Source organism: Panicum virgatum, chromosome 8K, assembly GCF_016808335.1.
Source record: "Panicum virgatum strain AP13 chromosome 8K, P.virgatum_v5, whole genome shotgun sequence".
Lineage (NCBI taxonomy): Eukaryota > Viridiplantae > Streptophyta > Magnoliopsida > Poales > Poaceae > Panicum > Panicum virgatum.
The window spans coordinates 51,792,950-51,812,064 of record NC_053143.1 but is presented as its reverse complement, the minus strand read 5'-3'; the positions used below and the strand labels follow the sequence as shown (position 1 = coordinate 51,812,064).

Below are 19,115 nucleotides of genomic sequence, written 5' to 3'. Positions count from 1 at the left end.
TTCATAAAAGGCCCTCACTGCCCGAACTGCTGCAACACCGGTACCACATCCCAGGAATTAATTAACAGAGCCCTTCCGGTAAAGATTAGCCCTAATTACCAAACCTAATCAAGTGGCAGAAACAAAATTTGATCTAATCACTACCTAATGGAGGTCACGAACTCACGATCCCCTCTGCTCTGATCCCTTGTAGAAACCTGCTTGCTTGTTCCAGGTCCTTGGCGACGTCCTCGTATGCTGGCCACGCCAGAGGCGGCGCGGACGGCGGCAGCCAGGGACGGAGCGGCGTAGCGGACGATCTCGCGATGGCAGCCGACGATGGAGGAGCGCAACATCAGGAAGGAAGCTGCACACCCGTTCGGTTCCCTGCATGCGGCGAGGGATTGATCGGGCGGCTTAGATTTTCTAGCGATGGGACGATGTAGCGCGAGAGGGCGAAGGGCGGGCCAAACGAAACGATCGCACAGGTGGGATGACGAACGAAAAAAAAGTCTTACTTAGACCCTTTTTAGTAGTAGTAGATATAGAGATATATAGATATATATGAATATATCCAGAGGGCCCACCGGAATCGGAAGCACTGCATGCACGAGGTTCTCTTCAAGGCAGAAATTTGGGTCAAGTGTGCAAAAATATATACTCCAAGTATTATTGGATTGAGGCTTGCCTCAAACTGAGTAATAAAGTTGATGCTTGCCGCAAGTGTCATCAAGACCAAAAGTTCGTGCATATCCTAGTATTATTGGATTACCTTATTTTTTGGTTTTTGTTTGATAATACGCCAAGCATCGTGCTCGGATATATACTCCCGCGCGATGATGTGTATCCGGCCTCTATATCATTTTTTTTTTGGTGACGTGGACTGGCCGGCGATGACATCATGGTAATCACCACCAACACAGGACATCAATCACTGCAAGATTGATGGGCACGTTAGCAGCTTTGGCTTGCCTAAATTTCTTCCCGCTGTTAAAACTTCCTCATTTACCTCAGGAATTAATGCCCTTGCTCATTTAGGAAGATCTGTTCCTAGTGGGTTGCCGTATATCCCATGGCATACCTAAAATTGTAATCCAAAATCATTAGCCGTGCAATCAAGATCCCATTACCAATCAATACCGGATTATATATAAAAATTTGTTACGGCGTATCATTCTCCAAATCCTGGGTACGCTAGCACTTAGGCTAATCTCAGTGCACGTACCATACCAGCTTGGCACTAATTATTCTCTCACCATTCATCTAGTTATAAAGGATGGATGGACACGGCAAACGATGCGGCCACACGGCCCTCAAAGGTGCACGTGCAAAATTTGAGCTGGAGATCCACTCCAACGCGAAGACGACGTGCCTCTCCCAAGGTTTTATCATCGGATCAACAGAGGTTGATGATGATCGTGGAGCATGGATTTTTTTCTTCTTTTTTTGAGGGGTTCATGAACATGGGGATAGAGTAGACTCGATGGAAATCGGATCGCCGGGTGAGCCCGGCCCATAACCGCTAACTGAACCAGGCCCGTACGCACGCAGGAAGGCCAGGCCCATAAAAGGCCCACGCAAACCAGCCCAGCCGTGCAATTAGCTTTTCCCCCCCTCTCTTTTGGGGAAAAAGAAAATAGTTCGAGCGAGCTCTCGCGACGCCGCGCAGCCACATCGACTCCGGCGAGGGAGGGGGGCCAAAACCCTAGCTGAACCCGCCGCCCGACAGCCGCGTCCATGGAGGTGGACCACTCGCCGTCGCCGTCGCCGTCGCCGCCCCCGTCCCGCCCGCCGCCCCTCCCGGGCTACTTCGACCCGGAGTCCTCCGGCCGCCGGGAGGAGTACCGCCGCTACAGGTCGGGCGCTTCCCCCCCTCTCTGTCTCCCCTTCCATTCGCGCTCCCAGCGCTGCGGTTCCGGCGGGCTTTGCCGAGTAGTCCGTGCGGGTGCGGTCGGCGACGATTCGGGATACTGGTTTGATTTCTGCGGGGGTTGTGTTGGAGGCTCCGGCGGCCGCGCTCGTCGATTGGATGGAGCTTCCAAGGGTTCACCCGTTGCAAGCAAAGCGTCTTACTTTAGTGGTACCTCGGGGCGAGCGTACGCTGCTTAGTGCTGATTTCGCGGCTGCATTTCGGAACATCCTTGGGCCGTGGTTCGTGAGAACGTACCAGCAGCCACCGGATTTCGGTCCCTATTTAGAAAGAAAAATTGGTGCTCCGGGGGGGGGGGGACCCAACTAGTTACTTGGTGACGGCACTACAGCAGCGCGTGACTGAGGCTTTGTGCAGTTTGGGAGAGCACGAATGCCACCCACCGCCCGCCCTCTGTGCTTACTTACTACTGTATTCACAATGTGGAAGATGGTTTTCCTTTGAACCATCAGTGCAGAGAAATTAATTTTTGTTCTAGTACAGGAGAAGGCTTTACTTAGAGGCTCGGTACCCTTACTTGTTACTTATTTTAATGTATGGCCTAAATACTTTGTATAGCTCAAATGCCACAAGCCCACAAGAGAGTTATGACTTATGTATGAGATGTGGGAGGTAATTGTGCGTTTGCTGGGAGTGGTTGCTGCAACAGCTAATCATGTTCGTTTTCTTTGCAATTTACAGAAAGAGGTTATCTTCTTCAAATGCCTCGCCGCTGCTGGGGAGCTCGCTTTCCAAATCCTCCGAAGCAAGGCTGTTATATGATGGAGGCAGCATCCCGAGGCGGCCTAATGCTGGTTTACTCCTTGAAGACATCAAGCAGGAGGCTCAGGATTACTCCAACCTTGAAGGCTTGGATGGGTCGAGAATGTTCAGTTCAGCCAAAAGACGGGCATCGCTAGATGGTGGGTCTGCCTCAGACGCAGCTTACAGTTCGGGGAGGCAGACACTTAAACCAGTCAAGATGGAAGACGATATGTATTTGCCACATGAAGGAGAAACATCTTTTACAATGTTTGCATCTCTCCTTGATTCTGCGAACCAAGGTTAGTGTAGTACCTGGTCTGGTTACTTGTTTAGTGAGCTGCTTGTAGTAGCAGCTACTATGGCATGGGCTATTGTTTTTGTTCATGTGTTCTTTTAGGATGACTCCTGTGTCAAATAATGTTTTCATCTCTAAATCTTTATTTTGTATCTTGTTTTACTTTAATTGTCAACTGATGTGCTTTCTGATCCCTTTTTATTTCATTTGACTTTGGCCAATGAGTAATTAATTAGAATATAGATCGCACATATTTTTGAGTAGCACAAAATATTAGTTTATTACTGGGTGGTTGCAAATTCCGTCCCCCATTTTTCTCCCTTTGTCTCGAGCATTGTAGCACATGTTATGCGATTACCTGTTGTTTACCAGATGATTAATAGCACCTGCATCCTTATGTTTGCGAGGATGGGCAACCTGAATCTAGCACATTTGTAGGTTTTAGCTATATTCTTGATTTGTACGACATAAAGTAAATGGTCAAACAAGATGCCGGAAGAATGGAGGAGAAGTATATTAGTACCTATATTCAAAAACAAGGGTGATGTTCAAAGTTGTACTAACTACCGTGGGATTAAGCTGATGAGCCATACGATGAAGCTTTGGGAGAGGGTTATCGAGCATCGCCTAAGAAGAGTGACAAGTGTGACCCAAAATCAATTTGGGTTCATGCCTGGAAGGTCAACCATGGAGGCGATTTTCTTAATACGACAATTGATGGAGAGATATAGGGAACAGAAGAAGGACTTGCACATGGTCTTCATTGACCTTGAGAAGGCATATGACAAAGTACCGATAAATGTCATGTGGTGGGCCTTGGACTCACAAAGTCCCAACTAAGTACATTACCCTCATTAAGGATATGTACAAGGATGCGACGACGTTTGTCCGGACATGTGATGGCAACACCACTGACTTTCCTATTAACATAGGCCTACACCAGGGGTCAGCATTGAGCCCTTATTTATTTGCTTTAGTGATGTATGAGGTCACAAGGGGTATACAAGGTGAGATCCCTTCGTGTATGCTCTTTGCTGATGATGTGGTGCTAGTTGATGAGAGTAGGGCAGGGGTTAATAGGAAGTTAGAGCTGTGGAGACGCACGTTAGAGTCGAAAGGGTTCAGACTTAGTAGGACCAAGACCGAGTACATGATGTGCGATTTCAGCGCGACTAGGCATGAGGGGGGAGACGTTAGTCTAGATGGACAAGTGGTGGTCCAGAAGGATACTTTTCGGTATTTAGGATCGGTGCTACAAAAGGATGGCGACATTGATGAAGATGTTAGGCATAGAATTTCAGCTGGCTGGTTGAAATGGCGGCAAGCTTCTGGCATCCTTTGTGACAAGAGGGTGCCACAAAAGCTAAAAGGCAAATTCTATAGGACAGCAATTCGTCCGGCGATGCTATATGGTGCTGAATGTTGGGCTACAAAAAGGCGACATGTCCAGCAACTGAGTGTAGCAGAGATGCGGATGTTGCGGTGGTTTTGCGGGCACACAAGGAGGGATAGAGTCCGGAACGAAGTTATTCGGGATAGGGTCGGAGTGGCACCAATTGAGGAGAAACTTACCCAGCATCGGCTGAGATGGTTTGGACATGTCCAACGAAGGCCTCCTGAGGCGCCGGTGCGTAATGGGGTTCTTGAGCGGGACGATAATGTAAAGAGGGGTAGAGGTAGACATAAACTGACGTGGGATGAGTCGGTTAAGAGAGACCTTAAGGATTGGAATATCTCTAAAGAGATAGCTTTGGATAGGAGCGCTTGGAGACTAGCTATCAATGTGCCTGAACCTTGAACTTATTTCTTTCGGGTTTCATCTCTAGCCTACCCCAACTTGCTTGGGAAAAAAGGCTATGTTGTTGTTGTTGTTGTTGTAAAGTAACCACCTTTACTTCCTTTCAAGTTTCCAGTTCATTCCTGATTTTATTTACAAGTACTTAATTGTGTTCGTGTTTTCTTTTCGCTGCAGGTCTGATGCCCTTTCCAGATGTAATTCTACAGTTCGAGAGGACATGTCGAAATGTTTCCGAGTCGATCAGGTTGTCATTGCAAACATACTATCGTCTGTTATATTTTAGTATTTTACTTCTCCCAAACTCTTAGGAGTGACTCTTTGCCTCTTAAAATTTAACTGTTACATTTCTCCACGTACTTTAGTGTTGAATCTTGACAGCGAAGATTAAAAAAAAAATCATGTATTGTTCCAGTTAAACCCATTATGGTTAAGAAGAAATTAATAGATATTTTTTTCATGAGATAAAATTAAAAGATTCAAGGAAAAGAAAACATGATGTAGGATACTTGTTTCTTTTATTTTTGTTTGCATTTAATAGTTAGAGATCACATCGTGCAAATTTACACGAAAGTCAATCAGCTCAAACTTTCTTAATTGTGAGTTGGGAACATGAAGAAAAAGTGGTTGGAAAACCATTTCACTTGCTGTTGATGCAGTATAGCCGTTTTTTTTTTCAGTTGGCTCTTTATGGGTAAGTGTAACATATCACATACTGTTAGCAGCTCAATTTTCACTCTCATTGAGCTGAGAGGATGACACTCAAGTTGGGGAAGTTTTCTGGGTTTTTATTCATTCACACTCACAATGCCATGCCTTCCAACGGGAGGGGTGGCCACGCTTTTATACAAGGGCTGCAGGGCAGCCAAAACACACACCAAGGACTAGTCTAAGATGCTGTCCTCTAGGTCCTAATTGTTGTCCTCTAGATGCTATCCTCTAGATGCTAAAGCTAGTCTAAGATGCCAATGTGCTGCAGCTGCAGCAACCACCACGCAGCAAGGACCATGCAAGGTCTGAGATGCTGGTCAAAAGAAAAACTGAAACCTGTCCTAGGTGGAGACCCACAAAGACCGAGATGACATAGACTTATTCCTTCATTCTCCCCCTAAGTCTTGTCCGTCGTCTTGTGGGAGGGTTGAACCATTCCGGTCCTGGAGCAAAGCTCAAGGAACTTGATCCTCCCAAGGGGCTTGGTGAGCAGGTCCGCAAGCTGATCCTTGGTGTTGATGTAGCTCGCCTTGATGCTTCCTTCCTCCAAGCAGCCTCGGATGAAGTGATACCTCACCCGGATGTGCTTGCTCCGTTCGTGGAAAACGGGGTTCTTCGCCAAGGCCAGAGCGGACTTGCTGTCCACCCTGAGCTCCACTGATCCAGTGTCTCTGCCGAGTAGATCACCAAGCAGTCGAGCGAGCCAGAGCGCCTGAGTCGACGCGGTGGAGGCCGCTATGTACTCGGCCTCGCAGCTGGACAAGGCCACCACCTGCTGCTTGACCGACTGCCAGCTAACGAGGCACTTGCCGAGGAAGAAGAGGATCCCGCTCGTGCTCTTGCTGGTGTCGATGTCGCCGGCGTGGTCGCTGTCACTGTACCCGACGAAGTGTGCCGCTCCAGGACACCTCGGGTAGTGGAGACCGTGGTCGAGAGTCCCCGCAACATAGCGGATGATCCTCTTCACGGCCTGCTGGTGCTCCGTCGTCGGTCGCTGCATGAACCGACTGACGTAGCCGACGGAGAACGCCAAGTCCGGCCGTGTGTGGGCGAGGTAGCGGAGGCTCCCCACAAGACGCCGGTACTGAGTAGCGTCTACCTCCTCCGCCGTGCTGTCACGGCTCAGCTTCAGCCTCTCCTCCATCGGAGTGAGAGCTGGGTTGCAGTCGGTGAGCCCAGCGAGCTCGACGACGCGCTTGGCGTAGGCGGTCTGTCGAAGTGTGATCCCGGAGTCGTCCTGATGCACCTCGATCCCCAGGTAGAAGGAGAGAGGCCCCAGGTCGCTCATCTGGAAGGTGGCCTTCATCTCCTTGAACGCCGCCACCTCCGCATCCTTGGTGCCGGTGATCACCAAGTCGTCGACGTAGACACCCACCAGCAGGGCATTGCCTCCTTTGCCCCGCCGGTAGATGGCCGCCTCGTGCGGGCTTTGCTCGAAGCCCATCCCCTTGAGCGTGGAGTCCAGCTTGGCGTTCCACGCCCTCGGGGCCTGCCGCAAGCCATAGAGGGCCTTGCGCAGACGTAGCACCTTACCCTCCTTGCCGGGGATCGCAAACCCCGGCGGCTGGTGCACGTAGACCTCCTCCTTCAAGTCGCCGTTGAGAAACGCCGACTTGACGTCCATGTGATGGACACGCCAGCCCTCCTGGGCAGCTAGCGCAAGGAGGAGTCGCACGGACTCCATCCGTGCCACGGGAGCGAAGGCATCGTCGAAGTCGACTCCCTCCTGCTGCACGAAACCTCGTGCCACCAGGCGAGCCTTGTGCTTGACGACGGTGCCGGCCTCATCCCTCTTCAGCTTGAACACCCACTTAAGGGTGATCGCGCGGTGACCGCGAGGGAGGTCAGCAAGCTCCCAAGTGCGGTTCTTCTCAACCGCATCCATCTCCGACTGCATCGCGGCACGCCATGCCGCGTGTCCCTCGGCCTCTGCAAAAGACCGAGGCTCGCCGTCGTCGCACGCGAGGTGCAACTGCGCCTCCAGGTCGTGAGGCACCAGTCCCGGCACCGGCTGATCGCCGAGAAGGTCCTCCATCGTACGGTACCGCAGCGGCTCACCGTCGTGGTACGCGTCGATGCGCTCCTCGTCGTGAGAGAGCGGAGTAGCGAACTCCACCGGGCTGTGAGCAGGTGCTGGAGTAGGCGTGCCCGGAGGAGTGGCTGTCGGTGCTGGAGTGCGCGGCGTCGCCGGCTGTGGTGGTACAGCTGAGGAACTCGGCGCAGCCGGAGTCGTAGCTGAAGGGCGTGGTGCCGCCGGTGTGGCGGGCGCCGGAGTCGGTGGAGGCTCGGGGACCGGGGTAGGCACGCTCGGCGAAGAAGAGCTGCCTACTCCCCCAGCTCCCTCGAAGTGGACGTACTCGACGGTGAAGTCGTCGTACGTCGGAGTCGAGCCGTCGTCCACCGCCTTGTCCCACGCCCATCCTCGCCCTTCGTCGAACACAACGTCGCGCGCCGTGCGCACACGCTGTGTCTCCGGGTCGAGAATGCGGTAGGCCTTCGAACCCGCCGCGTAGCCGATGAACACTCCCGGAGTGCTCCTGTCGTCGAGCTTGCCGATGTGGCCAAGCTCCTTGGCGAACGCGAGGCAGCCGAAGACCCGCAGGTGGGAGACCGCTGGCTTGCGCCCATGCCAAGCCTCATACGGCGTCATGCCGTCGAGTGCCTTGGTGGGCGAGCGGTTGAGGATGTAGACGGCCGTCACCACCGCCTCTCCCCAGAAGACAGTCGGCATCCCCCTCTGCTTGAGGAGGGCCCGGGCCATCCCCACAACCGTCTGGTTGCGCCGCTCGACGACGCCGTTCTGCTGCGGGCTGTACGGCGCGGAGTAGTGGCGCTGGATGCCCTCATCCGCGCAGTACGCCGCGAACTCGGCCGCCGTGAACTCGCCGCCGTTGTCGGTGCGCAGCACGCGCAACTTGCTGCCGTGAACTCGCCGCCGTTGTCGGTGCGCAGCACGCGCAACTTGCTGCCGCTCTCCGCCTCCGCAGCAGCCTGAGCACGCCTGATGGCGTCCGCAGCCTCTCCCTTGTTGCCGAGGATCATCACCCACATGAAGCGGGAGAGGTCGTCGACGAGCAGCAGGAAGTAGCGTCGTCCTCCCGGTGTGACCGGTGTCACCGGGCCACACAAGTCCCCGTGTACGAGCTCGAGCCGCTCCTTCGCTCGGAAGCTTGCCTGCTGGGGGAAGGAGTGCCGCCTCTGCTTCGTCAGCACGCAGACGTCGCAGAGCTGCTCCACGTGGTCGAGGCACGGGAGGCCTCGCACCATCTCCTTGGCGCCGAGCCGCTTCAGGGCCTCAAAGTGGAGGTGCCCAAAGCGCTCGTGCCACTGCCATGCCTCGTCGTCCCTACGAGCTGCAAGACAAAGAGGCTGGGCCACCCCGACATGGAGGATGTAGAGGCGGTTCTTCCCTCGAACCACCCTGGCGAGAAGCTGGCGACGGTGGTCCCAGATGCGGAGGACCCCGCTGTCGATCACCACGCGGGAGCCGCTCTCATCGAGCTGCCCAAGGCTGATGATGGAGTTCCGCAGCGCCGGGATGTAGTAGACTCCGGTGAGCATCCGGTGCTCTCCGGACTTGGCGGTGAAGATCACGGAGCCCACGCCCTTGATCTCCACGGCGGAGGAGTCCCCGAACCTGACGGAGCCACCTACGTCGACATCCAGGTCGGAGAAGAACTCCCGCCGCCCGGTCATGTGGTGCGTGGCGCCGGAGTCGAGGTACCAGCCATCGACCCTGTCGTCGTCGGAGCCGTTGCCGAGGAGAACTCGGGCACGCGGCTCGTCGAGGTGGAGTAGAGCGGTGACAGGCGGTGCCGCCGGCTGCGGCTCCATGTCCCCGTGGAGTAGGAACAGAGCCGGCTCGTCATCCGGCTGGGCCTCCGCGACGTGGGCTTGGCCCCCACGCCTCCGCTGCGGGCAGTCCCTGGCCCAGTGGCCGGGCCTGCCACAGTTGTGGCAGGCGTCGTCTCGTGCCGCCTTGGGCCTGTCAGCGGCGCCGCCCTGAGCATCTCCGCGGGCGCCACCCTCGGCGCGCCCTCGTGCCCCGGCTTGGGCACCTCCGCGCCCCTTTCGCGGCTTGCCGCGCTTGCGGCCACCAGTCGAGGAAGAGGGCTCCCCCCTCCTCCTGTCACCGCGCCGAGCCTCCCACTGCTCCTGAGTGAGGTGGAGCTTCCCACCGATGGAGATGCCTCCCGAGGGAGGCTGTGGCTCGTCGCTGTCGACGATCTTGAGGCGACCTATCGCCTCCTCGATCGTCATGGTGGAGAGGTCCAGCAGAGACTCGATCGAGCGAGCGGTCTGCCTGTACCTCTCGGGGACGCAGCGGAAGAGCTTCTCGACGGCTCTCTCCTCGTCGTAGGTGTCGTCGCCGAATTGCACCACCTTCTGCAGCAGAGTGTTGAGACGGAGGGCGAAGTCATCAACATCCTCACCTGGCTTGAAGGCCAGGTTCTCCCACTCCTTGCGAAGTGCCTGGAGAGTGGTCTTGCGGGCGCGATCGCTGCCGATACGTGCCGCAGCGATGGAGTCCCAGGCCTCCTTGGCAGTTCGTTTCTTGGAAAGCGTGAACTGCATCTCGGGCGGGGCTGCTGCGATGAGAGCATCCAGCGCCCGTCGATCCTCATCGTAGTCGACGTCGCCGTACCGGACTGCCTCCCACATATGCCGCACCTGGAGCTTCACCTCCATGACCGCGGCCCACTCGACGTAGTTGGTCTTGGTGAGGGTGGGCCACCCACCGCCGGGACCGACGTCCCTGACCACCGCCTGGAGGCCGTGGTAGCCGGGGGCGCCGCCGCGTGCACCCCAGCCAGGAGCGCCGCCACCGCCCTGCGCGCCGCCGCCAGGGGCGCCGCCTCCGCCCTGCGCGCGGCCTCCGCCGCCGGGTGCGCGGCCCCCTGGACCGTCGCCGGGCGCACCGCCAGGCGCGCCGCCGTCCAGGCAGCCGCCGGGCGAACCACCAGGCGCGCCGCCGTCAAGGCCGCCGCCGGGCGCGCGGGCCCCTGGACCGCCGCCGGGCGCGCCGCCGTCCAGGCCGCCGCCGGGCGCGCGGGCCCCTGGACCGCCGCCGGGCGCACCGCCGTCCAGGCCGCCGCCGGGCGCGCGGGCCCCTGGACCGCCGCCGGGCGCGCCGCCGTCTAGGCCGCCGCCGCCGGGGTGGGCTGCTGCCCACCGCGCGGTCCGCTCCCGCGCTCTCTCCCTCTCCAACTCCTCAAGGTCCTCGTCGGCGGTGGCGTCGCCGGCGATGGAGCCGCTGAGGCTGCCGCGCAAGGTCTCAACCTCGACCTCCGCCGCACGCGCTGCATCCTCCGCCTCCTCTGCTTCCACCTCCGCCCTGGCCGCTGCCAGCTCCGCTGCAGCCAGCCTGGCCGCCCTCGCCGCTGCTGCAGCGGCTTGAGCCGTCGCTCGCCTGCACTCCTCTGCCGCGGCGAGCTCGGCGTCTCGCTGGCGCCGTGCGCTCGAGGCGACCGAGCGCTGAGACGGTGCGTCGGACATGGCGCGCCTCCAAGGGGTTGTTGCGTGGAGAGGGGGAAGGGAACGGGGAAGAAGAGGCAGCCGGAGCTGCTGCTGCTGTTGTTGCAGCGGCTGCTGCTGCTGCTGTAGTGGCTGGTGCAGCTGCTGCTGCGCTAGCTGCTGGTGGTGGTGGCTGGGCTGCTACCGCGGCTTGGGAAGGGGAGGAGCAAGAGATATCCAACCTACAGGAAAGTACGGCTCGGATACCAGATGTTAGCAGCTCAATTTTCACTCTCATTGAGCTGAGAGGATGACACTCAAGTTGGGGAAGTTTTCTGAGTTTTTCTTCATTCACACTCACAATGCCATGCCTTCCAACGGGAGGGGTGGCCACGCTTTTATACAAGGGCTGCAGGGCAGCCAAAACACACACCAAGGACTAGTCTAAGATGCTGTCCTCTAGGTCCTAATTGTTGTCCTCTAGATGCTGTCCTCTAGATGCTAAAGCTAGTCTAAGATGCCAATGTGCTGCAGCTGCAGCAACCACCACGCAGCAAGGACCATGCAAGGTCTGAGATGCTGGTCAAAAGAAGAACTGAAACCTGTCCTAGGTGGAGACCCACAAAGACCGAGATGACATAGACTTATTCCTTCACATACAGATCTGTAGACTATAGAGTTTAAGTCCATCATTCTATTTGTGCAAGGTACTGAGATATGCCTCAGCTTCAGGTGCTTTGTATCTCTGGTGAAGAGTTGGCAAGAGATACCACTATTGCTGACAGCTGACTACCTACATTTGAGCATAGCTTTTACCATGTTCCTCCCCTGCAAACTTTTGCCATTCATTTCTTCACAACTAAGTTGAATAGCCTCTCACTGAATGAATGCAGCTTTTTTCCTTTTTTTTTCCCAACTAAAGAATGAGGTTGCTATTGTCAAGGGATGATTGGATGAATGGATGCCTGTATTACATCTTAGATACTACCTTTGGAATATCTGTGTAATGCTTTCAAATTTCAGATCCGCTGCCACTGGAAAGCTTCGGGTGGTGGAAGATAAACTTATGCAGCAAAAGGCACAACTTTTACTGGATGAAGCTGCTTCCTGGTCACTTCTTTGGTATCTCTATGGCAAAGGTAATAGTTTCGATGTGGGTACTTAAATGTATCATTTTTCTATCATTTTCATTTGCAGTATCAGACTATAAATGAATACTTTTTGAGTAACCACTTATTGTATCCTCTTGAAAACTTTCATATGCTTCATAACAGAAAATGAGGATCTTCCCGGAGAGCTTTTTGTGGTACGATGCATATAAAATTATAGTTACCAATGGATTCTAGTCCTTTCTCCTTTGCATTTTTTTGTCCTTAGATGTTGTCTACCTAAAATTATTTTTTTGCGCTATGTTTGTAAACAGTCACCAAGTACATCCCATCAGGAGGCTTGCCGGTTTGTTGCAGCAGATCTTACAGCGCAACTGTGTCTGCGGATCGTACTTTGGCTTGAAGGTCTTGCTTCTGAAGCTCTTGATTTGGAGAAGAAGGCAAGAATACCTTGTTTTTTTGTTGTTGCAAAAATGACTTTAATATCATCCATTTTGTGTTCTATATCTTGGCATTCTGTAGTTACATATGATTGACATAGAATGGAGGAACATTTTACTAATATAAATCATAGAATTGCAATTCAAAGTGAGTGAAATGAGTAGCAATCTATATTTGCACGCATTAAGTCTTGTATAATGTTAGAATTGAAGTATCGAGATTTCGAGATACAACACAACTATCATATATCCATGGTTCATTCATAATGATTTGCCCTACCCTTCTTAATTAAATTATTTCTGTACCATTGGGAGTGTTTTGGTATTAGCCATTAAATGGTCAATTTCTATTCATGAGCAAATTGATAAGGTGGCATCTGTTAATGGTTGTGCTTGTTGATGTCATACACTCATACAGGTGAGAGGGTCTCATGTTGGTTCATATCTACCAAGTTCTGGTGTTTGGCACCGTACACAGAGGTACCTCAAAAGAAACAATAATGATTCTACCATAGTGAAGCATGTGGACTTTGATGCTCCAACTCGTGAAGAAGCCCAACTTCTTCCTGATGATAAGGTAGGCTATTACCACCTATTCCAAATGTAGTGTGAAGATAATGTTTCATGCTGCATATAATCTTTTATGCTAATATTGGAAATGTGCATTATGGTTGGTTTCATTTGACCTTTCTGGCACCATTCTTTCCTTGTTTTAGCAAAACCTGTCTTTAGATATCCCTGGTTGATCTCGCCTTTTTCAAACATTCTTCACTGAACTAAAGCAAAAACATTGGCCTAACGACACTATATATAAAACATTGCTTATTTTCTGAAATCCTTTTTGTTTAGCGTCTCAGGTCTAGTAATAGTAATTTGCTTTTTTGTTTTTGTCAACAAGCAGAAGCAAGATGAATTGCTTCTAGAAGATATATGGACTCTTTTAAGAGCGGGAAGATTAGAAGAGGCATCTGAGTTGTGCCGTTCTGCTGGCCAGGTAGATTAGTCAGTGTAGACTATGTTATTCGTATTATGTCATATCTACTTATTTTTCTGATGCCTTGACTTTTGTGTATATTTTCAGGCATGGAGAGCTGCCACTCTTTGTCCTTTTGGTGGCATTGATATGTTTCCATCCCTGGATGCATTGCTCAAGAATGGAAAGTCCAGAACACTACAAGCCATTGAATTGGAAAGTGGCATTGGACGGCAGTGGCGTCTTTGGAAATGGGCATCATATTGTGCTTCAGAGGTGAACTCTATTCATCTTCCAGAGTATGCTTTCTGTTATTTTTGATGTAGTGCCGTGCATGTTAAACAACTGGTCTGCTTTATTCTTTAAATTTGCTGCTTTTCCACACTCACTCGTAATTGATGGTACTATTTCAGAAAATTGCTGAACAAGATGGTGGCCGTTATGAGATGGCTGTATATGCTTTACAGTGCAGTAATTTAAAGCGTGTGTTGCCAATCTGTACCGACTGGGAGGTATGTTCTTGATTTAATGTTATCCTTTTCTTTGTCAGCTAGTGTGTGATGCATTATTTTATTCTCTTTCCTAGTCAGCTTGTTGGGCAATGGCTAGATCCTGGCTGGATGTTCAAGTGGATCTACAATTATTTAAGTACCAAACCAGTAGATCAGATGAAAGACAGCTCGATGATGATATGAATGGAGCCCAAAATTCAGTTAGTCCAGAAAGTTGGCCATACCATGTTCTTGATCAACAACCTCGTAATATCACAGCGCTTCTGCAGAAACTCCACTCAAGGTATTAAAAAAATTATTTAGCACTCCCTATCTGTGTTTACCTATGTATATATTATTGATCGGTGATCGCTCATGTGATACAGTGACTTTGTTCATGAAACTGTGTCTCGAGCATGCCGGGAGCAGCATCGACAAATTGAGGTAATATTTATTTCCAGGGATGGAAACTAGCTGTGTTCTTGTGCATCATGCATTGCATATAAGCTCGTGTAATAGAATTTACTGAATTGAACCTGACGAATTATTCCACACGTCAGCATTGGAATTGGGTTAATTATGATGTGCTGTTCTGACAAGATGCCACATTTTGTCCTACATTTATCTAGGTCTTCTATTAAAAACATCTGCACATATATGGTTCCAAGCATTTGAATGTATTTGTTACCTCTTTTCCCTCTTTGAAATTTCTAGGTTGTAATTCTTTTCTATCAGTAACTTTTGGTAGCCACATTTCACTGAAAGAGTCCTCTAATTAAAACTAATAAACCATTATTTAATTGCAGATGAATCTCATGAGTGGAAATATAGCTCATCTTATCGACCTTCTATGGTCATGGTTGTCCCCTGCTGAAGAGGACCAAAATATTGCAAGGTAGGGTCTTTGTGATGACCTGAAATACTTAATCTGTTTATTGCATCAAATTTTAATAACTTCTGTGTTTTTTTAGGACCCTTGATGACCCAGAGATGATACGTTTCGGGGCACATGTTGTTCTGGTACTGAGATACATTTTCAGTGATGAAATGGATGACGAGTTGGAGGAAAAGCTGGTTACTGTCGGTGATCTCATCATCAACTTGTAAGTATTGTTGATGAAGTACTAATCTTCAGTAGTGTCAGGCACATTTTTTTTTCTAACTTCTTGGGCCTTAATCAAGTCATATTGCTGGTCCTTCATATCCATTTGGTTGATTTCAAATTTCAGTTGTGTTTGGTGGTAGTATAACATAATAATTTCAAAGATAGAGTTTGCATAAGTAGCATGAATTTTCCAACAGATCTATCAAGGGCTTAATCCTTTACCTCTACTGTTCTCTTATCTAAAGATTAAACTGAGCCTGTTCATTTTATTTGTGTTGAATCTTACGTTCTCCAATAGTCCAAATGTTGTTTGTACCTTCTCTTCGTGTTTAATTTATCATCTTAACAGCAAAAAGTCATTGACTTCAGGTATGTGAGGTATTTGTTCTCAGAGGATCAAGAGGAGTTGGTTGGAGTATACGCTTCTCAGCTTGAACGTGATCTTTGCATTAATTTGTTCGTGGAAATGATGGAATTAAGGTTAAATAGCAGGTATTGTTATCATATGTTTATCTGGCTAATTGTCTGCAGTTTAGTATCGGTGTATATCATTATTACTTTTGGTTGTTCATTGTCAGACATAATCATGCAGACACATGTTATGTGAATATTATTTTTCGGTTGTTCAATCTTTTTTTGGTGGTTGTTGAGAAGTCAAACAGGCAGCATTTGATGTATGAGTTCAGCAATTTTCAATGAAATCATTTTACAAGCTCACATTTTTTTTTCTGACAACAGTTTGCATACTATGTACAAGCTTTTCCTCTCTGCTGTGGAGTATCTGCCATTCTCATCTGGAGATGCATCCAAAGCTTGTTTCGAAGAGATCATTGAGAGGTTTGTTGATCCTGGGGATATATGTTGCCATGAAATTCACCAAGCCTCATATTTTTTTTATCATTCTCATAGATATGTTCTAATTTTTTTTTTAAGTTCAATGCAGGGTGCTTTCCAGATCTCGACAAACAAAACCCAGCAAGTATGATGAGGATTTCTCTGATGTTGCACATCAACATCACTTGCAGTCACTTCAAAAGGCAATGGTTATTCAGTGGCTTTGCTTCACACCACCACCCTCGATTCCAAACTTTCAAATGATCACTGGGAAGCTTCTGATTCGGGCATTGATGCATAGGTAATTGATTCTAATATGTTTTTGTGCAAGGGAAGCTTGAAATATTCTCTTTTCCATGCTATCACTAGGTTTATTTTTGCAAATGTATATGTAAAATAGTTTCACTTTTATTTTCTAAAACTTTGTTGTCATGGAGCTTATGTTTGATGTCTTTATCCATCAGCAATACACTATTCAGAGAGTTTTCCCTGATATCAATGAGGAGAGTTCCTGAACTACCAGCAGGGCCGCACAAGTTGCTTGCCATCCTAGCTGAACCATTAAAGCAAAAGGAAAATTTGATTTCTCTGGAAGATCAGGAGGTATCTGATAACCTACAGGAGTTTGAAGATTGGGTAAGATTCTAGTTTACATCTTGATCTTTATGCCAAATATTTTTATTTCTATGTATATGTGTGAGTCTTGATCAAATATACTCTTTTATTTGGTTGAACAGCATGAATATTACTCCCTTGATGCGACTTATCGGAACTGGCTTAAAGTTGAGATTCAGAATGCTGCTGTTCCTCCTGACATGCTTTCAGCAGAGGAAAATGATCAAGCTGTTGCTGCAGCAAAAGAAACACTGGAATTGGCATTCTTGTTATTAAAGAGTAAGTTTATAAATGGTTGTATTCTATGGCGTATCAGTGTTAAAATATATTTCTTGTGCTGCAAAATTTCTGATAGTATATGTAAGTATTCGACTTCATTTTCCCTGTTTTTGATCTTGTCTGTTGCAATCAGAGGATGAAAGACCATGGTTGGATGCTGTCGAGAGCAGTCCATTTGAACCCTCACAGCCTATTTTCCTTGAGTTGCATGCATGTGCAATGCTCTGCCTACCTTCTGGAGAATGCATGTTACCAGATGCAACATCATGCACAGCTTTGACTAGTGCACTATATTCAACTGCCAATGAAGAGGATATGCTGCATCGCCAGTTGAAGGTTGGGTCCTTCCCCTCCAGATTTTGTGCTTCCAGCATAAATAAGTGAAGCCTAGCTTGTTGCTTGTCAGTCAGTCTAAATAGCTATAGTGCACAATAAGAACTGTTCGATGATCAACTTTGACTTTCAGCTTCCATTAATTCTAGTTCTGAAAATATAACTCATTGAACAGGTAGACGTTCAGGTCTCATCTAGAGACCCTTGCTGTATTGAAGTTGCTCTTTGCTGCCTAGCAGCAGAAGGTGATGGATATGGGCTTCATGAAACCAGTGATGGAGGCCTTCTTGCTGCAATCATGGCAGCTGGTTTTAAAGGTATCTTCACTAAAGAAGTGGGACCATGATTGGAAATATTTTGCGCAGCGGTTGTAAATGATCTGTTATGGCAGGTGAACTCAGTCGATTTCAACCTGGAGTTTCGATGGCAATTTCACGGCTTGATGCTTGGTACTCTGATGGGAATGGTTCTGTGGAAAGCACTGCTGCATACATAATTCGAGGGCTATGTCGAAGATGTTGCCTACCTGAAACGATTCTCCGATCCATGCAGGTGATTGAGGGAATCTATTTGACAAGCTACTGCATTTCACTACCAATCAATGGTTGCTATTTTGCTTCTTTAGTAGTGGATACATCAATCTTGGTTGCTTAAATTTTGCAGGCATGTATCTCGCTCTCTGCAGCAGGTGATTCTCTACATGACTGTGATAAACTTATCGAGTTGGTTGGTTCGTCTGAATCTGGAATGCTGCATTTGTTCAGCCAGCAACAGTTACAGGTTTACTTTTGTGACCTTCGGTTTATTCGTCCAGCATGCGCTTTAGTTTCTTTTTTGTGGTATATTGACAAAATTGTTTTTCAATATCTGTTAGGAATTCCTGATTTTGGAGAGGGAATGCTTGATATCTAAAATGGAGATTGAGGAGGAGCAGCAGTTATCTTCTGATAGCTAAGTCTTCCATGTTCTCAGGTGCGAATCACAATGGTAGTCTTCTCCAGTTTGCAAGGAAATCAGTAAAATCAATGCCGTGCAAATATATAATCAACTTGGCATTAGGAGGGTAAACTGGACTGCACGATGCTCCAAGCAATACTTGGTTCAGGCAATTAGAGGAATTAGCTTTTAGTATCCAGTAAAATAAACTGATACCAAATGTTTGATTGCAAGTCTTTTTCTCCCTTTATGCTTATGTAGACGTGCTGGAATAAGCTGTTTTTTTCTGTCTACGTACGGCGTTCAACTGGTGCTCATTCTTGCTGCTGCAGTTGATTCATGTCATTCTCATTGTTTTGCTTATGCATGCAGAGAATCACTCCCAAATCACCGGCGTGTTTTGATGACTGGTGAATCACTTCCAGAATTACCCGCTGATGATAGATTCAGGAGCCATGACCCACGGATCTGGACATCGTGGCATCAAGACTGGAACACCGAAGAGCCTGTGTAGTGTACTGTGATGCCATTAGAGAAGGGCCGGGACACTTCGAAATTCAGTGTATAGGTGCTGCTCAGTAACATCATGGATTGTGAAACCGCCCCACTTTAGTCCCCATTGTCTGTATAAGGATGAGGATGAATGCAGATTTCGTTCGCAAATGCGGTACAAGAGGCTACTGCATATCCAACATGGTTCATGAAAGATTGAATTTTTTCCCTGTTTTGGTGAAATTTTGTTGAATTCGGAATTGTCATGCTGGAGTTATCCTATCCATCCTTCAAACCCCTTCAGTATACCTGTTTGTCTTTCCCCTGTTTCCAAGTTGGAAACTGCGTATTTTCATACCAGGCATATATGGGGTACGTATCCGTACTAACGCATGCGTATTTTCATACCTATGTAGAGCCTTGTCAACCGTACAACCAACGATGCACGTGTACGGTTCGGATCCAACCGTGTAGCCCGGGCCACTACAAATCTGACATTCTGACTCCAGCTCGATCCAACCGGTCCCTACTCCCTAGGGCTTCCTCCAGCCATGGACTCCGGCGAGAACGCCGCCGGCGACAGGCTGAGCGGGCTTGGCG

General features: G+C 49.5%; 1 protein-coding gene across 1 annotated transcript; it reads left to right on the top strand.

Annotated features, from left to right (window-relative positions):
• The first annotated feature begins 1,607 nt into the window (after positions 1–1,607).
• Positions 1,608–18,795, top strand: LOC120645142 (nuclear pore complex protein NUP107-like). The gene is made up of 25 exons (XM_039921903.1): positions 1,608–1,835; positions 2,591–2,952; positions 4,921–4,990; positions 11,932–12,047; positions 12,183–12,214; positions 12,332–12,457; positions 12,876–13,034; positions 13,359–13,451; positions 13,539–13,706; positions 13,844–13,942; positions 14,017–14,225; positions 14,308–14,365; positions 14,728–14,816; positions 14,893–15,024; positions 15,396–15,518; positions 15,765–15,863; positions 15,970–16,161; positions 16,325–16,496; positions 16,598–16,754; positions 16,888–17,090; positions 17,263–17,404; positions 17,479–17,639; positions 17,751–17,867; positions 17,962–18,059; positions 18,396–18,795. Exons 1-24 carry the CDS (start codon positions 1,717–1,719, stop codon positions 18,040–18,042), a joined length of 3,279 nt encoding a protein of 1,092 aa, XP_039777837.1. The 5' UTR covers positions 1,608–1,716; the 3' UTR covers positions 18,043–18,059; positions 18,396–18,795.
• The last annotated feature ends 320 nt before the right edge of the window (positions 18,796–19,115 follow it).

Excerpts from the sequence above, each read along its gene's own strand:
- LOC120645142 (XM_039921903.1), top strand. The coding sequence starts at position 1,717 with ATGGAGGTGGACCACTCGCCGTCGCCGTCGCCGTCGCCGCCCCCGTCC. Across the intron at positions 17,091-17,262 it reads TGCTGCATCGCCAGTTGAAG|GTAGACGTTCAGGTCTCATC; the intron begins GTTGGGTCCTTC and ends CTCATTGAACAG. Across the intron at positions 17,405-17,478 it reads CATGGCAGCTGGTTTTAAAG|GTGAACTCAGTCGATTTCAA; the intron begins GTATCTTCACTA and ends CTGTTATGGCAG.